This window comes from Amblyomma americanum, chromosome 7 (genome assembly GCF_052857255.1).
Source record: "Amblyomma americanum isolate KBUSLIRL-KWMA chromosome 7, ASM5285725v1, whole genome shotgun sequence".
In the NCBI taxonomy this organism is placed as follows: Eukaryota; Metazoa; Arthropoda; class Arachnida; order Ixodida; family Ixodidae; genus Amblyomma; species Amblyomma americanum.
The window spans coordinates 135078613-135098659 of NC_135503.1; the positions used below are offsets into that span (position 1 = coordinate 135078613).

General features: G+C 48.0%; 1 protein-coding gene across 1 annotated transcript in view; it reads right to left on the reverse strand.

Annotated features, from left to right (window-relative positions):
• Window positions 1–20047, reverse strand: part of LOC144098087 (neprilysin-1-like) — a 51134-nt gene that overhangs the window by 15187 nt on the left and 15900 nt on the right. The window contains exons 4-6 of the mRNA XM_077630639.1: window positions 15684–15814; window positions 10861–11092; window positions 4303–4405 (exon numbers count right to left, since the gene is read on the reverse strand). Coding sequence (XP_077486765.1) covers window positions 4303–4405; window positions 10861–11092; window positions 15684–15814 — 466 coding nt within the window. The remainder of the gene's footprint in view (window positions 1–4302; window positions 4406–10860; window positions 11093–15683; window positions 15815–20047) is intronic.

Sequence of the window (20047 nt, forward strand, 5' to 3'; positions counted from 1 at the left end):
AGACAGTCGGCATCACTGTGCTTCCTATCGGACTTATAAACGATGGTGACATAGAACTCTTGAAGGCGAAGGCTCCAGCGTGCAAGCCGTCCCGAGGGATCTTTGAGGTTCTCCAGCCAACACAGCGAATGGTGATCACTGAAGGCTCTAAAAGGGCGACCTTATAAATACGTGCGAAATTTGGTCACTGCCCACACAATTGTCAGGCATTCTTTTTCAGTGGTGGAATAGTTGACCTCCGAGCGTGACAAGGTGCGGCTTGCGTATGCGATGGCGCGTTCGAGACCATCTTGCCACTGCACAAGGACCGCACCGAGGCCGATGTTGCTGGCGTCTGTGTGCACTGAAGAGTCGGCTGACTCGTCGAAGTGGCCAAGGATGGGCGTACTTTGGAGACGAGTGCGGAGGTCTTCGAAGGCCTGTTGTTGCTCTTGGCCCCAGAAGAACAGTTCGGCATCTTTCGTGAGACGGGTGAGGGGCTCAGCGATCAGGAAGAAGTACGGCACAAAACGTCGATAATAGGCGCAGAGACCGAGAAAGCCACGCACACCTCGCTTATCGGTCAGCAAGGGAAAAGCAGCGACGGCGGCTTTTTTATCGGGGTCAGGGCTGACTCCCTTAGCGCTCACAATGTGGCCGAGAAACTTCAACTCCTGGAAAGCGAAGTGACAGTTTTCGGGCTTGAGGGAAAGACCGGCCGAACGAATTGATGAGAACACAGAGCGCAGGCGCCTTAGGTGCTCTTCGAACGTGACGGAGAAGATGACTACGTCATCCAGATACACAAGGCAGGACGCCATTTTAGATCGGCAAGCACGGTGTACATCATCCGCTCGAAGGTAGCAGGAGCAGAGCACAGGCCGAAAGGGAGCACCCGGAATTCGTTCAGATCATCCGGTGTAATCAAGGCGGTATTTTCCCGGTCGCATTCGTCCACCTCGATTTGCCAATAGCCACTGTGTAAATCTATCGACGAGAAAGAAGTACGTGGCGTGGCGTAGCCGGTCCAGGGAGTCATCAATTCGCGGCAGAGCTAGGATAAACGTCTTTTTTGGTGACTTTGTTTAGACACCTGTAATCAATACAGAACCGTAGGGTTCCATCTTTCTTTGCCACTAGAACAACAGGCGATGCCCACGGGCTCGTCGACGGCTGTTACACGTCGTCTTGGAGCATTTCTTGAACTTGTCGGCGAATGGCATCACGTTCCTTCGAAGAGATCCGATAAGGCGGCTGGCATAACGGTCACTGGTTTGCGTCAACTATAATGGGGTGCTTTGTGAGCAGAGTCCGCCTAACCTTGGAGGTCTAGGCAAAACAGACACGGGAAGATTCGATAATACTATCCAGACAGCGTTTCTGATTATCTGATTAGACGGGAAGTTCCGGTTCACATCGGTACTTCCATCGATCCTGATACTTCTGACAACGCTAGCGTTCCTGCGAATTCACTAATTTCTTCGAAATACGCAATAGCTGTTTTTCCAGGCAAACACCGAGGTTCAGAACCAAAAATCGTCACCTGAAGTTCGGTTCGCCCACTGTTAAATTCAATAATTCCGCGAATTAAACAGACTTGCCGACCCAGGAGCAGCGAGATGTTGGTTTCAGCAATGCCACGAGTGCTGGAGCTGTTATCGCACTCTACGGTAACAGACATGCTGGCTCTTGACAGGATCAATACTTGGTCGTCACAGACGCATAACGTAGCCCTGCCTGGCTCGGTATCGTCGTTGACAGGGGCTTGGGTGCAAAACGACATGATTAGCACCCGAAGGTACTTAACGGCACCGTACTCATGAAGGAAATCCAAACAGAGTATGAGATCCTTTGAGCACTCTGGTAACAAAGCAAAACAACCAGGGAAAGTAACACTTGAAAGAAGTTAGGACGGCGCTAAAACGACAAAGACAAAGAGGCACGAACACAACAGGACGGGCGCCAACTTGCAACTTCTTTTAACTTCTTTCAAGATATGAACCAACTAGCCCAAATCAAAGTACTTCTTGAAAGTAACACCGCGGATCTGGATTCGCGAAGTGCAGACACCGATCGGAGTTACCACGTGGCCACCAGCTGTCCGGATCTGCGGCCCAGACCAAGGGGTCCGAACCTTTCTCAGGGTCGTGGTTAACCGTCTGCTCATTACAGAAAAATCAGCAACGGTATCTACGACTGCGGTAACGTCGTGGTTGTCGGCGGATATCGGAATTTCGGCGGAAACCAGTAGGTCGCAGCGCATCGTCGAGGTCGCCGTCGGCCTGAGCGTCGCGGCGAATCGCCAGGTGGAGGCTCTTTACTCGGTCCAGTAGCGGCACACTTACCCCCGGAGGACGCCGTCTTCAGTCTTCCCGAAGTGGGGACGTACCTCTGAACTGGCCAGAGGATGACGGGCGGCTGGGCGAAGAGAACCGCCTTGGGGATGGCGATCGGGACTGGCGTCGCTACGAGGTCGAGGACTGCAGGTTATCAGCCAGGTACTGCTCGATATCCCTTGGTCGTTCACTGTAGCTCGGTCGAGGTGAGTCAGGTGAAAAACCCCTTAAACCCATTCTGCGGTAGGGGCAGTGGCGGAGGATGTGGCCGGGCTCCCCGCAATGGTAACCGAGCGGCCGATTGTTTGCCGTGCGCCACACGTGCGCTGTGCTTATGGGGAGCCTGGACTCCTGTGGCACGGAGGGTACTGTTGCGATTTGGTACTGCATAGGTGGCACAGGAGCCACGGGGGAAAAGGTTCGCATTGCTGGCCCAGGACTTCGTAGCGCGTCACTGTACCTCATAACGAAGGGCGCCGGGTATGGAGCTGGGGGTGGCTGCACAACTCGTTTGATTTCTTCACGGACCACGTCCGTTACGGCAGCGACGCGGACCTGTGGAGCTTCGAAACGAAGTTTCGCCAGTTCCTCGCGCACAAGGCATCTTATAAGCTCCCAAAGCTCCTCGGCGGCCAGCGACGTACGCGTGTACTGGGAAACGGCTGCTACAGTAGCCTGACGTCCGTAGTGCGCGCCCCGTTCCTGCAGAGAGCGCTCGATACACGTTGCCTCCTTGGTGAAGTCGGACACTGTTCTTGGCGTGTCACGGACCAATCCGGCACACAGCTGCTCTTTTACGCCGCGCATTAAGTGGCATACCTTCTTGGCTTCGGGCATAGCAGGGTCGGCCCGATTGAACAGTCGCGTCATGTCCTCAATGAACATCGCGACACTCGTTCGGCTGCTGTGATCCCGAGTGCAGGGCGATTTCAGCTTTCTATTTTCTTGCGCTGCTGGTAAATGTCTCTAGCTGCTCTCGACGAAAAGCCTCCCAGGTGGTAAAGGAAGCTTCGTGGTTTTCAAACGACGTTTTGGCAGAGTTCTGCTGCGCAAAGAAGACGTTGTGCAATTTGCGCTCACCGTCCGACTCATTGAAACCCGCCATTCGGTCAAAGCTGGCCAACCAGTCTTTGACGTCCTTGAACCTCTCTCCGTGGAACGGTGGCGGCGAGCGAGGCGTGTGAAGGACTAAAGCTAGGGCATTCCCGGAATGGTGAGTAGTCTGGCTAGCCGCGGTGGATGTCATGGCCCTTACCGGCGCTGTCAGTTGGCCGAACTCCGGTTGTAGGCCCCGCAGACGGCGGCTCGCCTTATGGGCGGGTGTTTAGTCCACGCGTGGAGAACCGGCGTCAAGAGTGTCCTCGTAGTCATGGGACGCTACCCAGCGGCTCCACCAAACTGTCACTGATAAACGGTCGAACCACAGAGCAGGTTTCACTAGATTTGCTGGGCCAGAAAGACAGCGGGGCGTTCAAGCGAGGAAGATGACAATCCTCTAGCCCCTAGAATGCGCAAGGCATGTCAAGTCTCAGCTAATACAGTTCGGCCGCGGTATGGCACCATTGGATGGACGGGTACTGTGGCAATCTTATAAAGGAATAGGCGCTAAATAGCTGTCTAGCCTCCTTTATCTACACTCTGTTTTTTGTGATGATAAATGAGCGTGCGCTCATTGCCTTCATTACAAATAAATGTACGAGTGTGTGTTCCAATAGAGTTAGTTGGAGTCAGCGTCCGTCCTGTCATGTCTGTCTGTGTGCTCGTCTGAAATATGTAGCGGCCAATTACTTTACGAGTGACCCAGAGGAATTTCGCAGCGTCAGCAGGATGTCTCCCGTTTTACGTCGGCAAAGTTGGAGCCCGAGCATAAAATCTAATACGGGAATACACAATCCATCTAAGCATGTGCAGGGTTTAGAAAGTGACCCAAAATGAAAGAATGGAGAATATAAAAAACTGAAAATTTCAAAGAAATTGATTTTCATACTTGCCTTGAACACAGCGAGCTTCTTGTTGCTCTCGGTCATCCAACTGGTGAGATCAAGCCAGACGGCAAAGGCGTCCTTCACTTCGTCAGCTACATGTTGAACCTGAGGATGATGATGTGGGTGCAAAAGACAAATTATGAAAGTAAAATAATAACCAGAGCTATCTTTTCTTTAATGATACGTGAAAATGATGTTGACTGCCTGGGTAATCAACGTTGTAATCAGCATTCATTCATCTCCAGGAGATGGGTACAAGGTAGAAAGTTACGCTCTTCAAGCTCCCGGAACTGAAAGCCATCCGCAGAAGAAATATATCCGAATATTCGATACTTCTTCAGTTAAGCAAGCATTTAACGAAGAGCCGAACCGAAGACGTTCTCTAATTGGTCGTTCTGCCCTGCGCAAGGCATTTACTGAAAGCTGCGTCGGTTCTACAAGTGTCCGAAGAATAGGAAATCGCTTTAATGTTGAATCTTTTTCGTTAGAAAAATCATTTCAAAGATCTAAAAACCACACAGGGCAACCGCTAACATTTCTGCATATAAGCCGACGGCAAGAAAATTATTCTTTGTTTTCTACCTCTCACACACATGCCTGCATATTGCATACAATAATTTTGGTTTTTTATGTGGCAGCCGAAAACAAGTTGCGGACACTGATTGCGTCCTCATAACCGGGTTCTACAAAAAGGAAATGAATAGCCTACAAAACTAGAAACACAAACCGCATAATAAACAGAGCCTGTGATGAGGAAAGACCCTCACTAGGACACTGAGGCTTGCTCCATGCAATTTTTGTTCGAGCTTAATAACATTGTTTCGGCCTTTGTGGCTATATTGACATTTTTTGGGCCGAAAACGACCCATACTTGAATTTTAATACAATACTCCTTTTAGTACCACTTGATTCAAACTATTGAGGTCAAGAGCCAAAGCAAGTCCATAATGACAATAACGAATTGAATGGCACTGTAGCATAGCCTAAGTTCGCGTTGCAAAGGTACCCGCGGCAACGATGCCAATATTTATTTTTAGTGTTTTATAAATAGCCTAAAACAGCTTTCTTTTCATTTAAAGAAGCCTCTTTGTCGTTAGAAAGCAATAATCTACAGACAAGAGTAATTTCAACATTTCCCTTGAGTTCGTTTACAAGAAGCATGCGAGTAATGATGGACACTGCATCAGCGCTTTATAACAAGGCAGACCCTTCGACCTGCAGCAGCGATCGAGACATCCGAAATGGAGGAATCTGCCATTCCAGCAGAGCAGTTTTTAATTTCAATCAGGGAAATGCATTTCCATGTGCGTATGCATTAATCTGCATATAAAAACTAATTGAGTACTGCACCTTATAGCCCTGAATGCCTAAAGAAAGATCAGGTCGCCAGAACGCATGCGCCGGAAATAAAGATGGTCTTGGAATCTCGGATGCTTTCCGACAATAACGCGGATCTCAGAACACAGCGAGTAATAGGGAAAGGTAACAAGGAAGATGTTTCGCAGGGGCAGGGACCTTTCGCCTCACTAAAACACATTGCCGTCGCACCACTTTGTCTCATGTTCGCCACGAAGCTTACAGTTAGTGCCGATCTGCGTACAGGAGATGCTCTCAAGTGAAACGTCTCAGGGTTACTCCTATCCTTAGTAAGCACGCGCTTCTTTGTTACCGGGTGCGAAGGGAGGTCTGAAGTTTCGTAGACTTTGGTCAATAAAATAAAAGAAGAGAAATTTGGACTGAACGAAACGAGCATGGGCTCATTCGACATATCTCGACATATTCGCCTTTAGCGTGAGAGATTTATTTTTCTTGACTTCGATCGAAATCACTATTTTACCTTTTTCACAATTCGCTGTTCAAACTCTTCGCGTCGCAGATTTCTTTTCCGTAACTCGGAGCGAAGTAGCTATTTTCTATTTTGACAGCACCAGGTTCAAGGCGGCAATGTCCTCAGTTCTGTTGTTATAGTTTTCGACAAAGCGGGGAATGCAAATATCACAAGGGGCAAGATCTGAAAAACAACTGGTGGAGCTTGTGAGAGCGTAATTTCTGGACGCTCGATGTTTCCCATGTACTATAGGACTGCTATTTTAGAATATTCTGATTAACACATGCCTTTCCAAACTTTTTCGCGGCTCTTCAAAAGCCATCCTCTCCAAGGAAGCAATATTTGCATCAAAGAGTGATTGTCGAGGACGTGCACAGATTTAATTGTGCTGTCTTAATGACCTCTCAGAGGAAGATTCATCGATTCATCTAGAGCACTGAACGAGATACGAGATAAACTGCTGCTTAGCTTAAGGTCCCACAGGAAGCAATTCGCCACATCTGCGGTAAGTCACCGTAAGAGTAGTGCGGTTAGCTTTCCCGCGGTGCACCGTTGGTGGCGCGCCACGTGACCCTTCCTCGTTAACGTAACTAACAAGAGAGGGCGACACGAGCGCTACAGACGGCGTTATTGCTGCGCGCTGTAGAGCGCTCTGTCTTCGGCTTGGCCGTGGGGAACATCGCTGCGAGGGGACGTTTCGCTATCGGCCAGCGAGGCGAGGCCTTGTGGGGAGGACCGTTCTCCCGCATCTCGTCCCGTCCGACTTCGGAGTCTCCCCTGCCCCTAGTGTGGGTGGACATTCGCTCGCAACCTTGATGGTGAGTCGGACGTCGTCGATTTCCCAGCGTATTTTGTTGCTAGATGGCGTTATTGTTGCTGTAGCGTTAAATGCCTTGTTCGTGTCAGCCAGTGTGTCGTTCTTTTGTTCCGTCAGAGCAAGGCCCGCCGTGGTCGGCGTGTGCTCGGTAGCGTACGCGATCACGGGGTGGGGTCCGGCGGTTCTGAACTGTGTCAGCCGCGATTAAGCGGGGAGAACGTATTTATCTCCCCTAACCCCATATCTGGCAACCCAACGTCGGGCTTGCTCTTGGAATATGGAACGACTGTCTGTTCGGCTCAAAGAACGCTCTTCGTCCGAACTTGGCAAGTGCTAGGCCTATTGTGAATTTTGATCGCTATGACCTGCGGCAAGCTTTCGTGAGCGTGAGGTGTGTTGCGCTGCAGCATGTTTGAATTTTCCGACATGTTCAGCACGTTGTTCTTTGGAGCATCTTCAGCACGAGAACCACTTGGTCCGCATCGAGGGAGCGCGAGGCCAAGCGCTCGCGTAGTTGCCGAGCCTGAAGCGAGTCAGTACGGAAGCCGCGTAGGTGGTCCGAGTTTTCTGTATATATTTTTCTCTGCGGTCTCTTTCTCGACTCTGGGAGTCGCGGTTACGGGAGCCGGGTGGCCTGGGGCCACGGGTGCCGCAACGAGCTCGCTGGTATTGCAGCTCTGCGCCGGGCGCTCCGACACCCTCCGATACGGTGGGCGCTGACCGCTCAGAAGGTGTTTCTGCAGTGAACGGGGTAAGACCACCCCACAAAGCTGATGTCTCCTCGCGGCTGCGCGCACGTAACCCATCGCGGGTCTTCCCTTTCCTCACGGTCGTTGTCAGTGGTAGTCAGGCCTAAGGCTTTTCGGAGCTCCTTGCACCACATCAGAAGAGACACTTGACATTCATCAGCCGTGTGACGTGCCCAGGGGAGGGCGAGAGCGATGCTTTTGTAGTCACTCTGGGCATCATCGCAGCGAACGCCCGACGGAGGTAGCAGCGCCGCGGTGCGGCACCGCAGCCGCTCCTTGCGCCGTGGACCGCGTAGTTTTTATCGCGACTGTACCTAAGGGTTCTTGATGCCCAAGACCCCGCTGAATCTGGACAAGTCAGTGTGTGGAGCTCAGACAGGAATGAAAAGGTACAGCATCATTGTTCGTTCTTGCTCTTTCCAGAACGTCATGGTCGCCCTAACACAAGATGCATGTTTCTTTATATTTCTAGATTTGATGTTTATGTAGAAAGGCACAGCGAAGTAATCATAGCTCTAAAACGACATAAAAGCATTACTGTCAAGTGTATAGTTTAGTTTAGTTCCGAAGTGCACGAAATTTCTGGCCTCCACTTAAGTAAATAACACGCGAGACACCACGGGAAGGGTAGAAATGGTACATCCCAAAGCGACTCAGGCTATGAGAGACGCCGTAGTGAAGGGCTCCGGAAATTTCGACCACCTGGGGTTCTTTAACGTGCACTGACATCTTACTGCACACGGGCCTCTAGAATTTCGCCGCCATCGAAATGGCGGCCGTGATCGACCCTGCGTCTTTCGGGTCAGTAGCAGAGCGCCACAACCATTGAGCAACCGCCGCGCCTTGGCGAGATAAGCAGCACTGTAAAATGTCTCGACCAATTACAAACAAAGTTCAGGTATGCGCTGCATGTTCTAGGAGCCTAGTTAGCCAAACCTCCAAAAACACTTTTGATTGCGGTTTCCAGGCCTGGACTTCTCGAGAGTTTAAACTTCTTCGGCCCCTCCGCACGTCTCCTTTTGTAGCGATAGCGACATTACGGTAGCATTTCGAGCCTTCCGCGTGGCGGCATGCCACCCTGTGGCTGCGCCGCCACGCTGTCACGTGGTTGGTCACGTGGTGCAAAGAAGCTGCCGCCGGCGTGGCGCCGTGGCTGATCACGTAGTTTGTCACGTGGTTAGTCACGTGACCAAGTTCCACTCAGCCAGCTGTAGCTATCCCGTCATTCCAGGTTCAACAAGAGCTAAACCACCACCATTTTTTTCTTTTGTGTTTCCTGACCTGTTTAAAGCTAAGAAGCAAGGTAAAATGTATGGCTGACAAGCACTTATTATTGGTTAATTTAGTCTTTTTCATTTATCTCGTGAGACAACTACTACCAGAATGGCGCACGAGATTGTCAGGACTGCTGGCTTTGCGCTCTCATGCTTTGTCTGCTCGTAATGTTAGATTTAGTTTCTATGCTGTATCTGCTTTACGTTTATGTGGCGTGTAATCATCTTTCAGAAATAGTTGTTCGTACACCTACGTATCTAGACAAAGTTACACAAGTAATGAGCAAGTTTTAAATGATGTGGGATAAATAAGGTTAGTTTCAAGCGTGTTTCTGGTCTCTCGTGCATATGGTAGTGGAATATTTGGCCGAGATTTTCGCAGCAGCATAATCAACCGACAAAACGAGGTTGTCTAGCGGTGAAAAAGCGCTGCTCTTTCCTCTAAGCGGCATTTCGCGCCCATAAAACCTTGAAGAAACGCTGCGTAAGACAAAACTCCTGAGCCTTGCAAAGTAGGAAGGGGCATAGCAGCGCATTTGGAACGACGACGACTGAAGAAACGTAAATACACACGCTGAAAACCAAATGCAAACGGTTTTATTTTCGTGTACAGGAATTAGAGTCAAAAAGCAACAGAATGTTTAAAGACACCACGTGGTCCTAAGAAGCAAAAACCAAAGGGTTGGTCATATGAGATAAAACTAAAAGCTCAGATAGAGCAGTTATTATTGCGTAAGCGTTGTATAGCTATGTCAGTTGTTTTCACGTCATGGTGCGCTTGTCATCACGATAACGTTCGAACGAATTCAGTTATAAGAAAAAGAATGCTTGCATTTGATAGAGCATGAAAAAATCTCGCAGAGGAAATTATAAGGTGCATGTGGTGTAATTAGCGAATTAATTAGACCAAAAAAGTCTAAAAAGTGGGCGGGGCCAGACCAAAAGTGGCGATAAATTTGAAAACACCGGAAGTGGGCGGAGCTAAAGCGTAGCGCCAAATTTGAAAAACCAGTAGTGTGGACGGAGCGAAGCGTGGCGCCAAGTTTGAAAACTCAAAATGGGTCAATGACTTAACTTGATTAACTGATGCAAATATTTGAGGCAACTGGGAAATTCGATGAATTGACGAGAATTCTCTGAATCAGATGATCACGTGACCCTGTGCCGTCCTTCCCTCCCGGGCAGCCCTGATCGTATAGTGGTTAGTGCCTTGCGTTGTGGCCACAATAATCCAGGTTTGAATCCTGGTCAATGCTTACGCATTCCTTCAATGCGGGTGCCGCAGTGATCTCATAATTCATTCTTTCAAGAACGCGATCGAAGGAGTGCTATCACATGTCTCTCCCCTCTTGTGGATGGTGAAAGCTTCTTAAATTCTCCTGGCTGTCTTTCCTCGATACATTCTTAAGATGCCCGACTGATTACGCTCTGGCCCGGAGTTTCTGGATTTCTTGCGGTGTATAGGAAGATCGCTTCCTCGGTCCGAACTATTTGTTTTTACATCCATTGGGCGACGTAGCGTCTTTGCATTCGCAAATAAAACAGTTTTCATTAGGTAGCAGTTAGCGCGTCTGTTTGTCTTTCTTCAGTCGCCTGTGTTCTGAAAGAGCTGCTTTGCCTTTTCGTAATGAGTCCACTAGCCCAAATTACCACTCTTAATCACTTGCAAAGTAACTTTCCAACAAAAATTGCGGCTATCCCAGAACGCAGTGCGTGCGAAGCCAGCACCTGTTTAAAACATTGCTTCTGAATTGATGGCTGTGATGAAAGACTAGAGTATTCTTCAAACATCAGCGAAGATGAATACCCCTTGACGTTAGTGCTACACTAACGACGGAGCGTGGATTCTCTACGCGCCTAAACGTTGCAGCGCTAAGATGAGCGGCGCGCACCTTGTCGTGTCGTTCTACGGGCTTCTCCTCCAGGTCGTCGTAGAGCAGCTTTGCTGTTGCGAAGCGCATGTAGCGCGCCGTGTGCTCGTAGCACTCGCGGGACAGTTCCGGCAGGTCAAACATCGAGTAGCGGTAGCGGTCGAACCGGAACCGGCACCGGCGCAGCCGCTCGACCGTGAGCGGACCCATCAGCTCCACGACACGCCATGCGAGGTAGTTGGCCACCACGTTGCTGCGACAAATCAGCAGGGATGATACGCTCACTGCAGCCCCGTTGTCTTCGAAAAGAAAAAAATAAAGCGAACTTTTGGACGCATATCGGACGCCGTGTTACCAATCGATTCGGTACGAAAGAGCGCGGGGCACCTTTAATAATCGCAACGTTTTACCGACTCCGCGCACTTGGTGCACTAACTTTTCACTACCTTCGAGCACTAACTTTTCAACGGCATCTTGAAGTGTGCTGCAAAGTATAGTTTCGACGAATTAATTCCGTATTTACGAAAGTACTTTAAATACATTGCCAACATGTCATTTCACAAAACGCGATTTCGAGCACTAACTGTTCAACGGCAGCTTGAAGTGTGCTGCAAATATGCTTACGCGGATAGCTCATTCTTTATATTTGAGGTATAATTTGGACGAATTAATGTCGTATTTGCGAAAGCACACTTTCAATGCATTGCCAACATGCAAACGCCATTTTCCGAAACGCGATTTCGAGCGCTAGATTGTTCTACGGCAGCTTGAAGTGTGCTTAAAATATGTTTAAAATGACTGCCCGCTTGTTGAAATTGGAGTATATTTGAAATTAATTAGTTTCATATTTGCGAAAGTACACTTTTAAAACATTGACAAGCTGCGAAAACCTCATACATATATTTTTTTCACGCGTTTCAAACATGCTCGAAGCTTGCGCTAACTCAGGTATTTTTGGAAAATTTTAAGAATATATTTCGAATGCCAAGCATAAAACTTCAGGAACCTATTTCAGGCATAATTTTAGTGCATTCATGAATACAAAATATGCTTGAAACACATTACAAATATCCCGCTGTATATTCCAAACGTATTAGTTTTCGCTAAGGGAATGCTATAGGAGGGGCAGAGCGGGGCGGCTTGTCAAAAGCGAAGCCTGGTGGGGAGTGCATTAGTGTTAGGAACTTAATGTGTAAGGTTGTCCACTCTTCTATGCTCAGCGTTCTCAGCACCACCTTTGTGTCTAGTGCGTCTGGGTGCGTGTCTGTTTTCTGAGTGCATGGATCTCCTGAAATGAACATAGTGCCTGTGTCATTCTTCTTCAGTTATTTTATGGCTGCTATGAATCTGTATAGATATGGGCTTCGGTTATAGACTCTATTTTATTTATGGCCATTATAGCATAGCGGATTGCATGAAGTTCCATCGCAAGCGGATCAGGAAGGTCTGATACGTATTCATGATGTACGTTTAGCTCTCGGTGCATCGGGCTAGTGGCTGCTGTTCTGCCGACCTTTTCAATAATCAGTGCGTCCGTATATGCAATGCATGTTCCTAGGCATTCGTCAACCAGAGGTCGAGTTCTCAGCTTCTATTTACGACGATGTTTAGTCGTCTTGTTTGTTGAAAAAAATTCAGGGTGGCACTTTGTTGACCATAAGTGCGGTGAGGCGAAAGCGGGGTGCTGTTGCTTGTGTCACTGATGTGTGGTTATGATGTTAATTAAGTACACAATTGTTTTTGAATCCTAAATGCTGAAAACACTGGAGGGCCTTTGGGAGGCATCCATCTGATTCGACGCCATTCCGCAAACACTCTGCAGCGTCCTAGACAAGGAGAACTACATATGCGTTGGCAGCAAGTAGCGTAGTCTTTAGCACGCTCGGCAGCGCATCGGAAAGATGGTGGCTCGAAACCCATCGTGCACAAAGATTATTTTTCTTATCGAATTGAAGAGCGTAACGTACGGGCGGACGCGAGCATGAGCCATTAAAGGCTCTCGCCTTTATAGTTGTTAATTCCCACGGAGGGGTGTCAGCCATTGTAGGTGTTTGCACTATCACCGCATTGTACAAAGATGCTATAGACATAACGTACTTTCGCTTCAGATTTCTTGTTGCCCCTCACTCATCCGTTAGTTCTGCCTGGGCATTCTGCTGTGCAAATTCCTGGAGAATCGGGATCCGGGTGCGTTTTGGTAAGACCGAGATGTTGCTCATTGCGTTCCTGTTTATTGTTTCCCACTCCACCCATTGTCGCCTCGCCAGTCGTTGGAATCGGGATCCGGGTGCGTTTTGGTAAGACCGAGATGTTGCTCATTGCGTTCCTGTTTATTGTTTCCCACTCCACCCATTGTCGCCTCGCCAGTCGTTGGAACTACTCATGGGATTCTATCCTGGGCTGAAGTACCGACCGTACAAGACGTCTTGCCGTGTCCGTTCGAGCTCGTCCTCCCCTAGACGAAATGCATTTCATCAAGTTCAAGGAAGCCGCTGCTGCTTTTTTCATCCTATGATGTCATTGTGTTCCTTTGCCAGATCTATGAATAGTGTCTAGGCCAAGGACTCTCAACTGACTTCCAATCTTCGGCGTGACGCTATTAGTTGCCAATTCTTTTCCATTGTAGTTTGCAACATGAATGTACCTGGACTTCTGTGGTGACAGCTCCAGGCCTGCTACATGTATAGAGTCGAACGCACTTGTCTAGAGCGCTCGGGCGGTGTGCTGCGCAGAAAATGAAGTGAAATCTTTTCGCAGCTGCTTTGCTAGCGGTAAAGCGTTGGTGCCTGTGCGGTGCACACGTCTATTCTGCTGCTCTTCAGCGCAGTAAATATCAATACCTGCTTTAGAATTCCATATCACTTTCCCCGGATGGCACCTCTTGAGCACTTTAGGCAAGTGTGATCGACTCTGTACGTATGCAACTAGAGTATTTAACGACTGTTGCAGATAAAAATTCTGTGTTTCAAGCTGTTTATGAGTAGACCAAATCGCGACATGATCTGCGTAATGCTTTTTTCTTGGAAAGATGCCAAGGCGATGGGGGTTTACATGCCATCGCAGTATTTCGAAACAGATTCCAATGCCACAAGGTGTTTATCCTACGTTAGCCTAAGCCCATTTCTTCACCTTGTTAGGCACACAACTATATTTTGTAGTTAGCGTTATTCATAATCCACGTACAAATAGGCAAACTGAACACTCCATATCCGGATAGAATCCATGTCACTTTACTGCCGAAATACTATCGCGTCATACTGTTCGTGCTTTCTTCCACCGAGAATGCAGCGAAAGGCAAAAATAAGTAATCAGTAGACGGGGAGTGAAAGAAATCAGCTTGAGTTCTCAAAATATTTGCACGATTCTTTTTTTATAGTTTTGCCTGTACACAACAGAAAGCTCCAAATTCTTGTGCCGTTACGTCTTTGCACTAATGTTCCGCTTTGTCCTCGCTTTCTAAACGGAGCTTAATAAAGTGCAGCCATACTTACACCTAGGTGGTGGCAGAATTTCAGGTGGGCGGATGAGATTACGAAGTTTGCAGGGATAATGTGGTCGCAGCTGGCACAGAACAGGATTAATTACAGAGATATGGGAGAGGCATTTGTCCTGCAGAGCGCTCACTGACTTAGAACGATGAAGATGACGATAATGATGAAGATGAAACTAATATATTATCCCACCACAAATGTTAACAAGTTAAAGGTGTTACCTTGAACCCAGACAGCAAGAGATGTTGAAGAGACAGTCGAGTTCTCCGACATCAGTTAAGCAGGGATCAAAGCGTGAATGTATGATAAAATTTTCATGTCGCAAGGAAGTGAGAAAAAAAGCCTAGAAAGTTTGCTTCTGCTAATAACAGAAGATCAAAAATCAAGGCGCTCTGAGGAACCTTTCATTGGAAACATACGTGCTGATAGTTATCGTTCTGAATCATGCCCGTGCCGTTAGCATGTATTTGGGACAGCTGCAAGCTAGCGCCGCTAAGTCTCGCGGTCTAAGCAGCTTCCGAGGACGTTTTTGCAGGCTCGTTGTTTTATTACTGGAATTGGTTTTAAGTGCAGAAAAACCGCACAGCACAGAACGAAGCCGACAGGACAAGTGCTCTGTCCTGACAAATTCGTTCCTTTCTGTGCTGTCTTGCTCCACTTAAAACCACTTCCCGTTATGCAGCTTCAACGGCAGGCGCCAATTTTTTTCGTGCAACTAATCGCAAAAATAACGAACTGGTTTATAACCCCTGATTTGAGGCTCTCCGTAATCTCTCCGCGCATGACAGAAGTAGTGGCGTCTGGGTGCCCCTTGCAGCGTTTTTTCCATAAACATTAAAAGTTTAAACAATAGACGTGTACGGAAAGAACGAAATCTTGCAGCCCTTTCGTGTGCCAAAAACAAAATTTTCCAATATTATACAGCTCCATTCGTTTTGTTTTTCAGCGGATTCAGATATAGAAAGTCCGTGCTTTCCATTCCTCAGTGCCGTTCATGTAGAAACAAAGAAAAGGGGTCTAAAACACTCATGATCTCAAAACACGGTTACACAGTCTCACGCTGCATGCCTGTGAGCAGCCAATGCGTCCGCAGGCTCGTATTCCTCGCGTCGTAGCCGAGTGCTGCAGCACTACATCGCGCACACGAGGGTCGAACCTGGCTATCGACCTGCAAATTTTTTCTTGAAAAAAAAAATGAAGCCGTAACTTCTTTGTCAGCCGTGACCGGCTGGTACGCGTAGTCAACTATAGACAGCTGTATCGAATCGCCGGGTAACGCACAGCGCTCCGTCAGAGCCCTTGCGCACCAGCGATTGTCCACCGACATCGTCCGGTTGGTGGGGACTGACTTACGTCTTCGCCATGGCAAGGATGCCGCCCAGGCGGAGCAGGTAGTGCCTGTTAGACAGGATTATGCGGTCGTACTTGTCCAGGCTCACTTGGGCGTCACGCAGAACCGAGTTCAGGAACGAAGTCCACTTCATCTGAGGCAATAAGGAATAGGAAATGTAACCGCAAACGGTCTCAAATCTCCGCAGCAAGTTGAGGCGAAACACACCTAAGCAGCAGCTGTGTGTGGGACATTTCGGGAGTCAAACGGTGCTGTCGACGTCGTGATGTATTCCATTCAAAAACACCCGCGTTCACCAGCAGGCAAACTATATTAATGCGAAAGATTTATATCGATCATTGGCAACGAAACCCGGGGGCTTTGACAAGCAGCAGTGGTCCGAACCCGCCTCCCCCCCCCCCCCCCCCCCCCCTGACGTCACCATCGTCTCGCACGACGTCAGCAGTAGGCCATAAGTCAGTGACGTCTACAGCGAAGAAAAATAAAAAAATTCCGAAGGTGTGGGGTATTGAACAAAAGGAATACCAGATTGCGCGGTGAGCACGCTACCTACAGGCCAGAAAACAGTGTTGCTTCTAGGCGAATAATGTTGAATCTAGTATATGCGTTACCTTATGACTGCAATGCTAATGCATAGGTTTGTCATTGGGAAAGAAGGAATGTTTAATGAACCTCTCAACTGAGCTCACGGCGAGAGAATGCGTTCACATTCAAAGCACGTAGTCTTAAGTTACCTAAGTAATTTTATTTCTTGTTGGGAATCCCTGCAACAGTACACTTTCAGGGACAGCGGCAATGGTAAAGCTGTCGATGTCGCTTCGTCATCGTACTGGTGGAGGGGAGGAGTGGGAGTTCACTGGATTATTTCAGCGGTTATCTCAAAGCTTATAAATGCCATCAAGCGTGCTTGTCCACTGCGGCACTGTAGCAGTCGTCCTGCAGGTGGTGCCATCTACGGAGACTAGAGGGCTATGCGAAGAAGTAGACTTCGTCAAACGTCTTCGGGCCAAAGGTTTTTCGTGCGACCCGCATTATGGACCCATGACCGCATTATTAAAGAACACAGGGCTTTGATAAGCTAAGAGAATGTTTCTTCCCGCGGTAGAAGCCTGCTTCTTGTCGTGTTCTTTGAATGGTTCCATTTAAAGATGGAATTAAAATAACATTAATACCATTAGAAGCGAACGCTGTGGCCTAAAAGGCATTTTACGGGTGGTGTACATCTTAGAGTTGCAGTCGCAATAAATTTCGACTTACATATTGACGGAAGTCTCATAAATGGAGCAGTTTCGCTGATGCCGTTTATGGTTACTTCTTTCGAGGTTTTAATTCGTTCTCAAAAGGAATTATGAAGTGGGGATGCATCCAGTGGGAGTTTAAAGAGGACGTGTATGCCCTATCTCTGTAAATCAATTTTTTTATGTTCAACGCATTTTGTCTTGCTCAAGGCGATTTGTAATCGGGCGTCGATTCTTAAAGTTTATCGGCCTTCTTATGAAAAAGTTCGAACTACACTTTCTGAAATAATAATACTTACACTTCTTTTAAGGCAATTACGTCATTTTGATGAGTGTTTTGTAAAATAACTTCTCCTGCCTCCCCTTTTAGCTTTGCTTCGTAGAAGCAAGAAATTCACTTTAGGCGCGATCCTTTTCAAAATTACCTGCTGAGAAGGAAGGAGTTACGTGTTACAGGAAGTATCCCCTCTGAAAGAATATAAGTACATACAAACACAAGAAGGCATATAAAACCCGTATATTGTCCTTCAGCAAAGCTACCAGGATTTTCATCTGCCAGGACGCGTGACTACGCTAGTGATGAATCCACAAACGAAGTCCATTGTTCCCTTCAAGATACACTCTTCTTTAACATGTGAACGGAGATTTGCCATTTCTTTAAGTCATGTGCAACTGCCTTGAATCAGAGGAAACGATAACAAAGTCGACTTTCCTCGCTGATCAGAGGGCTCTTTGTATACGGTAGGTATATGGCAGCAGATTGTGCCCCGGTATTGTTCTCCACTTTATACCCGGATATATTATTAGCGGTTTCCGCATTCACAAACAGCACGAAAAACACTCAGAGCTTTCTGCTTTGCTATTGCCAAGCTGATGTGCAAGAAGGCTTCCGGCAGACAGACCGCGTGGCGTGGGAATAAAGTTACGCATTGAATTTTCGTATCCCATCTGCACTCGTCACCCTGATTTCAACATGTGACCTGGTGCGGCTGGACATTGTTTAAATAGTGTTGCTTGTTAAAAAAGTCAGCCAATAATGACCCGTGGAAAAATTACTTTACCATGCGCAATAAACGCATTTCCAGAGGTGCCGCTAAGATCTTTACCTTTTACGTAATTTTATGCCCTATCAGAGCTCCATTTTTAGCCTAAACATGGACATATCTGCAGCCTACATGCCTCTTTCAATTTAGCCAAATTTAATATTACCCTTTCTTCGACAAGCAAGATGATGTTATCAGTAAATCAGATATAACTAAGGTTGCCTCCACTACCATTTGTATTCAAATCCTTTCAAACTAATCCTGAAATTGTATCCAGCAAAATGCGCTGAGTAGCAGTGGAGAGATAGTTTGTCCTCGACTGAAAAGCCTCTCACTTTCCCTGTTAAGTATATGAACGCTCTGCAGCCTGTATAGGTATGTTCCGAGACACGTAATCCTCTTCTGCGCCCTCCTTTCGGAATGCCTGCATGGCTGATGCTTTCTTTGCTGAGTTGCCAATATCCTAAGAGCACGCTGATTCCACTTGTGCACATGGAGCTTGGATATAAATTGTTTTGCCGAGATGCAGCTAGCAGCCAGTCCTTCGGATGGATATTTATGGCACCCGTGTATTGTCATCCCTCGTGGTGTCTCAGTGGCTTTGGCGCCTGGTTGCCGGTCCCAAGGTCATAGGATGGAATACCAGCCGCGGGAGCTGCACTTTAATTGACGCAAAATGCAAAGGCATCCGTGTGCTGTGCGGTGTGAGCGCACGTTAAAGAACCCAGAGACCTCCACTACAGCGCCCATCGAAGCCTTCGTGTGGTGCCCGCTCGTTAAACTGCACATACCGCACACGATACACACAGCGTAGTTGCACATGATGTGGTATGTACGCTTAGCTGACATTAGGCGACTCGCGGTTTCTGAATATTTTGCGAGCTGTTGCCAAAAGACTAGGAGAATTACGGAGGGCACGTAAGACTAGCGAAAGCAAGCACGCGGGGTGTTCGGCTGCGGATACGGCGTGCTACTCTAATGTAGTGGCCGGCGAAGCAGATCTTTTCGCGCCGCCCGAATGTAAGCTGACGAAGACGACGATACCTAAACCTAGCGCAAGCGACTGACAGTTCAGCGCGTGGAGTGTTGCGGTGATTCGGGCTGCCGACGTCATGTCCCGGCATGACCTACTTGATGCAGTGCGGGACCGCGCAGTGGCCCAGGGACCCAGCTGGGTCTAAAACTCACTTGCTGAATAAAGTTTTTCTGTCTGTCTGTCTGTTCTGCGGTGATGGCGTATTGCTGTAAGGCGGCGGCTAGCGAAGCTGGTCTGTTCACTCCGGCCTGGGTTCGAAACACACTTAAGAATACACTTCATTTTTCTTTCTTTCCTGATTATGTAGGCACTGTCCATGACGTCATGAGGTCATGTGGGTTTTGGGTTCGTTTCTCTTGGAAGGAGCGCTGAATATTCTTACTGGTGCGCCATGTAATGCATTCGTATTAATAAACTTTGTTATTTGAACAACTTTCGAAACTCCCTCAGCCCGTGCAAATCGCCCGTCATAACGGGCCATTATTTGACTGGTGCAGGTGGAGGGATGGCCTCTTAACACGAAAATTTCACGATTAAAAGGTTTCGCTCATAGCGCCATTGTTGAATTCGGGCTGGATCGTTCCATAAAATTGTGCGCAACCTTTTCAGAGAACGGATGTGCTACGGCGTCGCTGGTGGTTGTCGCTGGTGGAAAAGACGCCCGTGTGCTGTGCGATGTCGGTGCACGTTAAAAATCCCCAGGTGGTCGAAATTATTCCGGAGACTGCGCCATTCCCCTTTCTCAAAAAGCATATTCATTTCAAGCTCAATGGCTAATCACACGCCGCGCAACCTAATTCCACGTACAGAGCTGTCATCAGCTGGTTTTCGCTAAAATTGAGTGCCCGTGCAACCGCTCAAAGGCTTTCCAAACAAGGAAGGAAGGAAATTGGCGCAGTATCTGTCTCGGTTTTGGTTTTGGTTTTTAGGTGAAGGAAATGGCGCAGTATCTGTCTCACATATCGGCTGACACCTGAACCGCGCCGTAAGGGAAGGGATAAATGAGCGAGTGAAAGGAAAAAGGAAGAAAGAGGTGCCGTAGTGGAGGG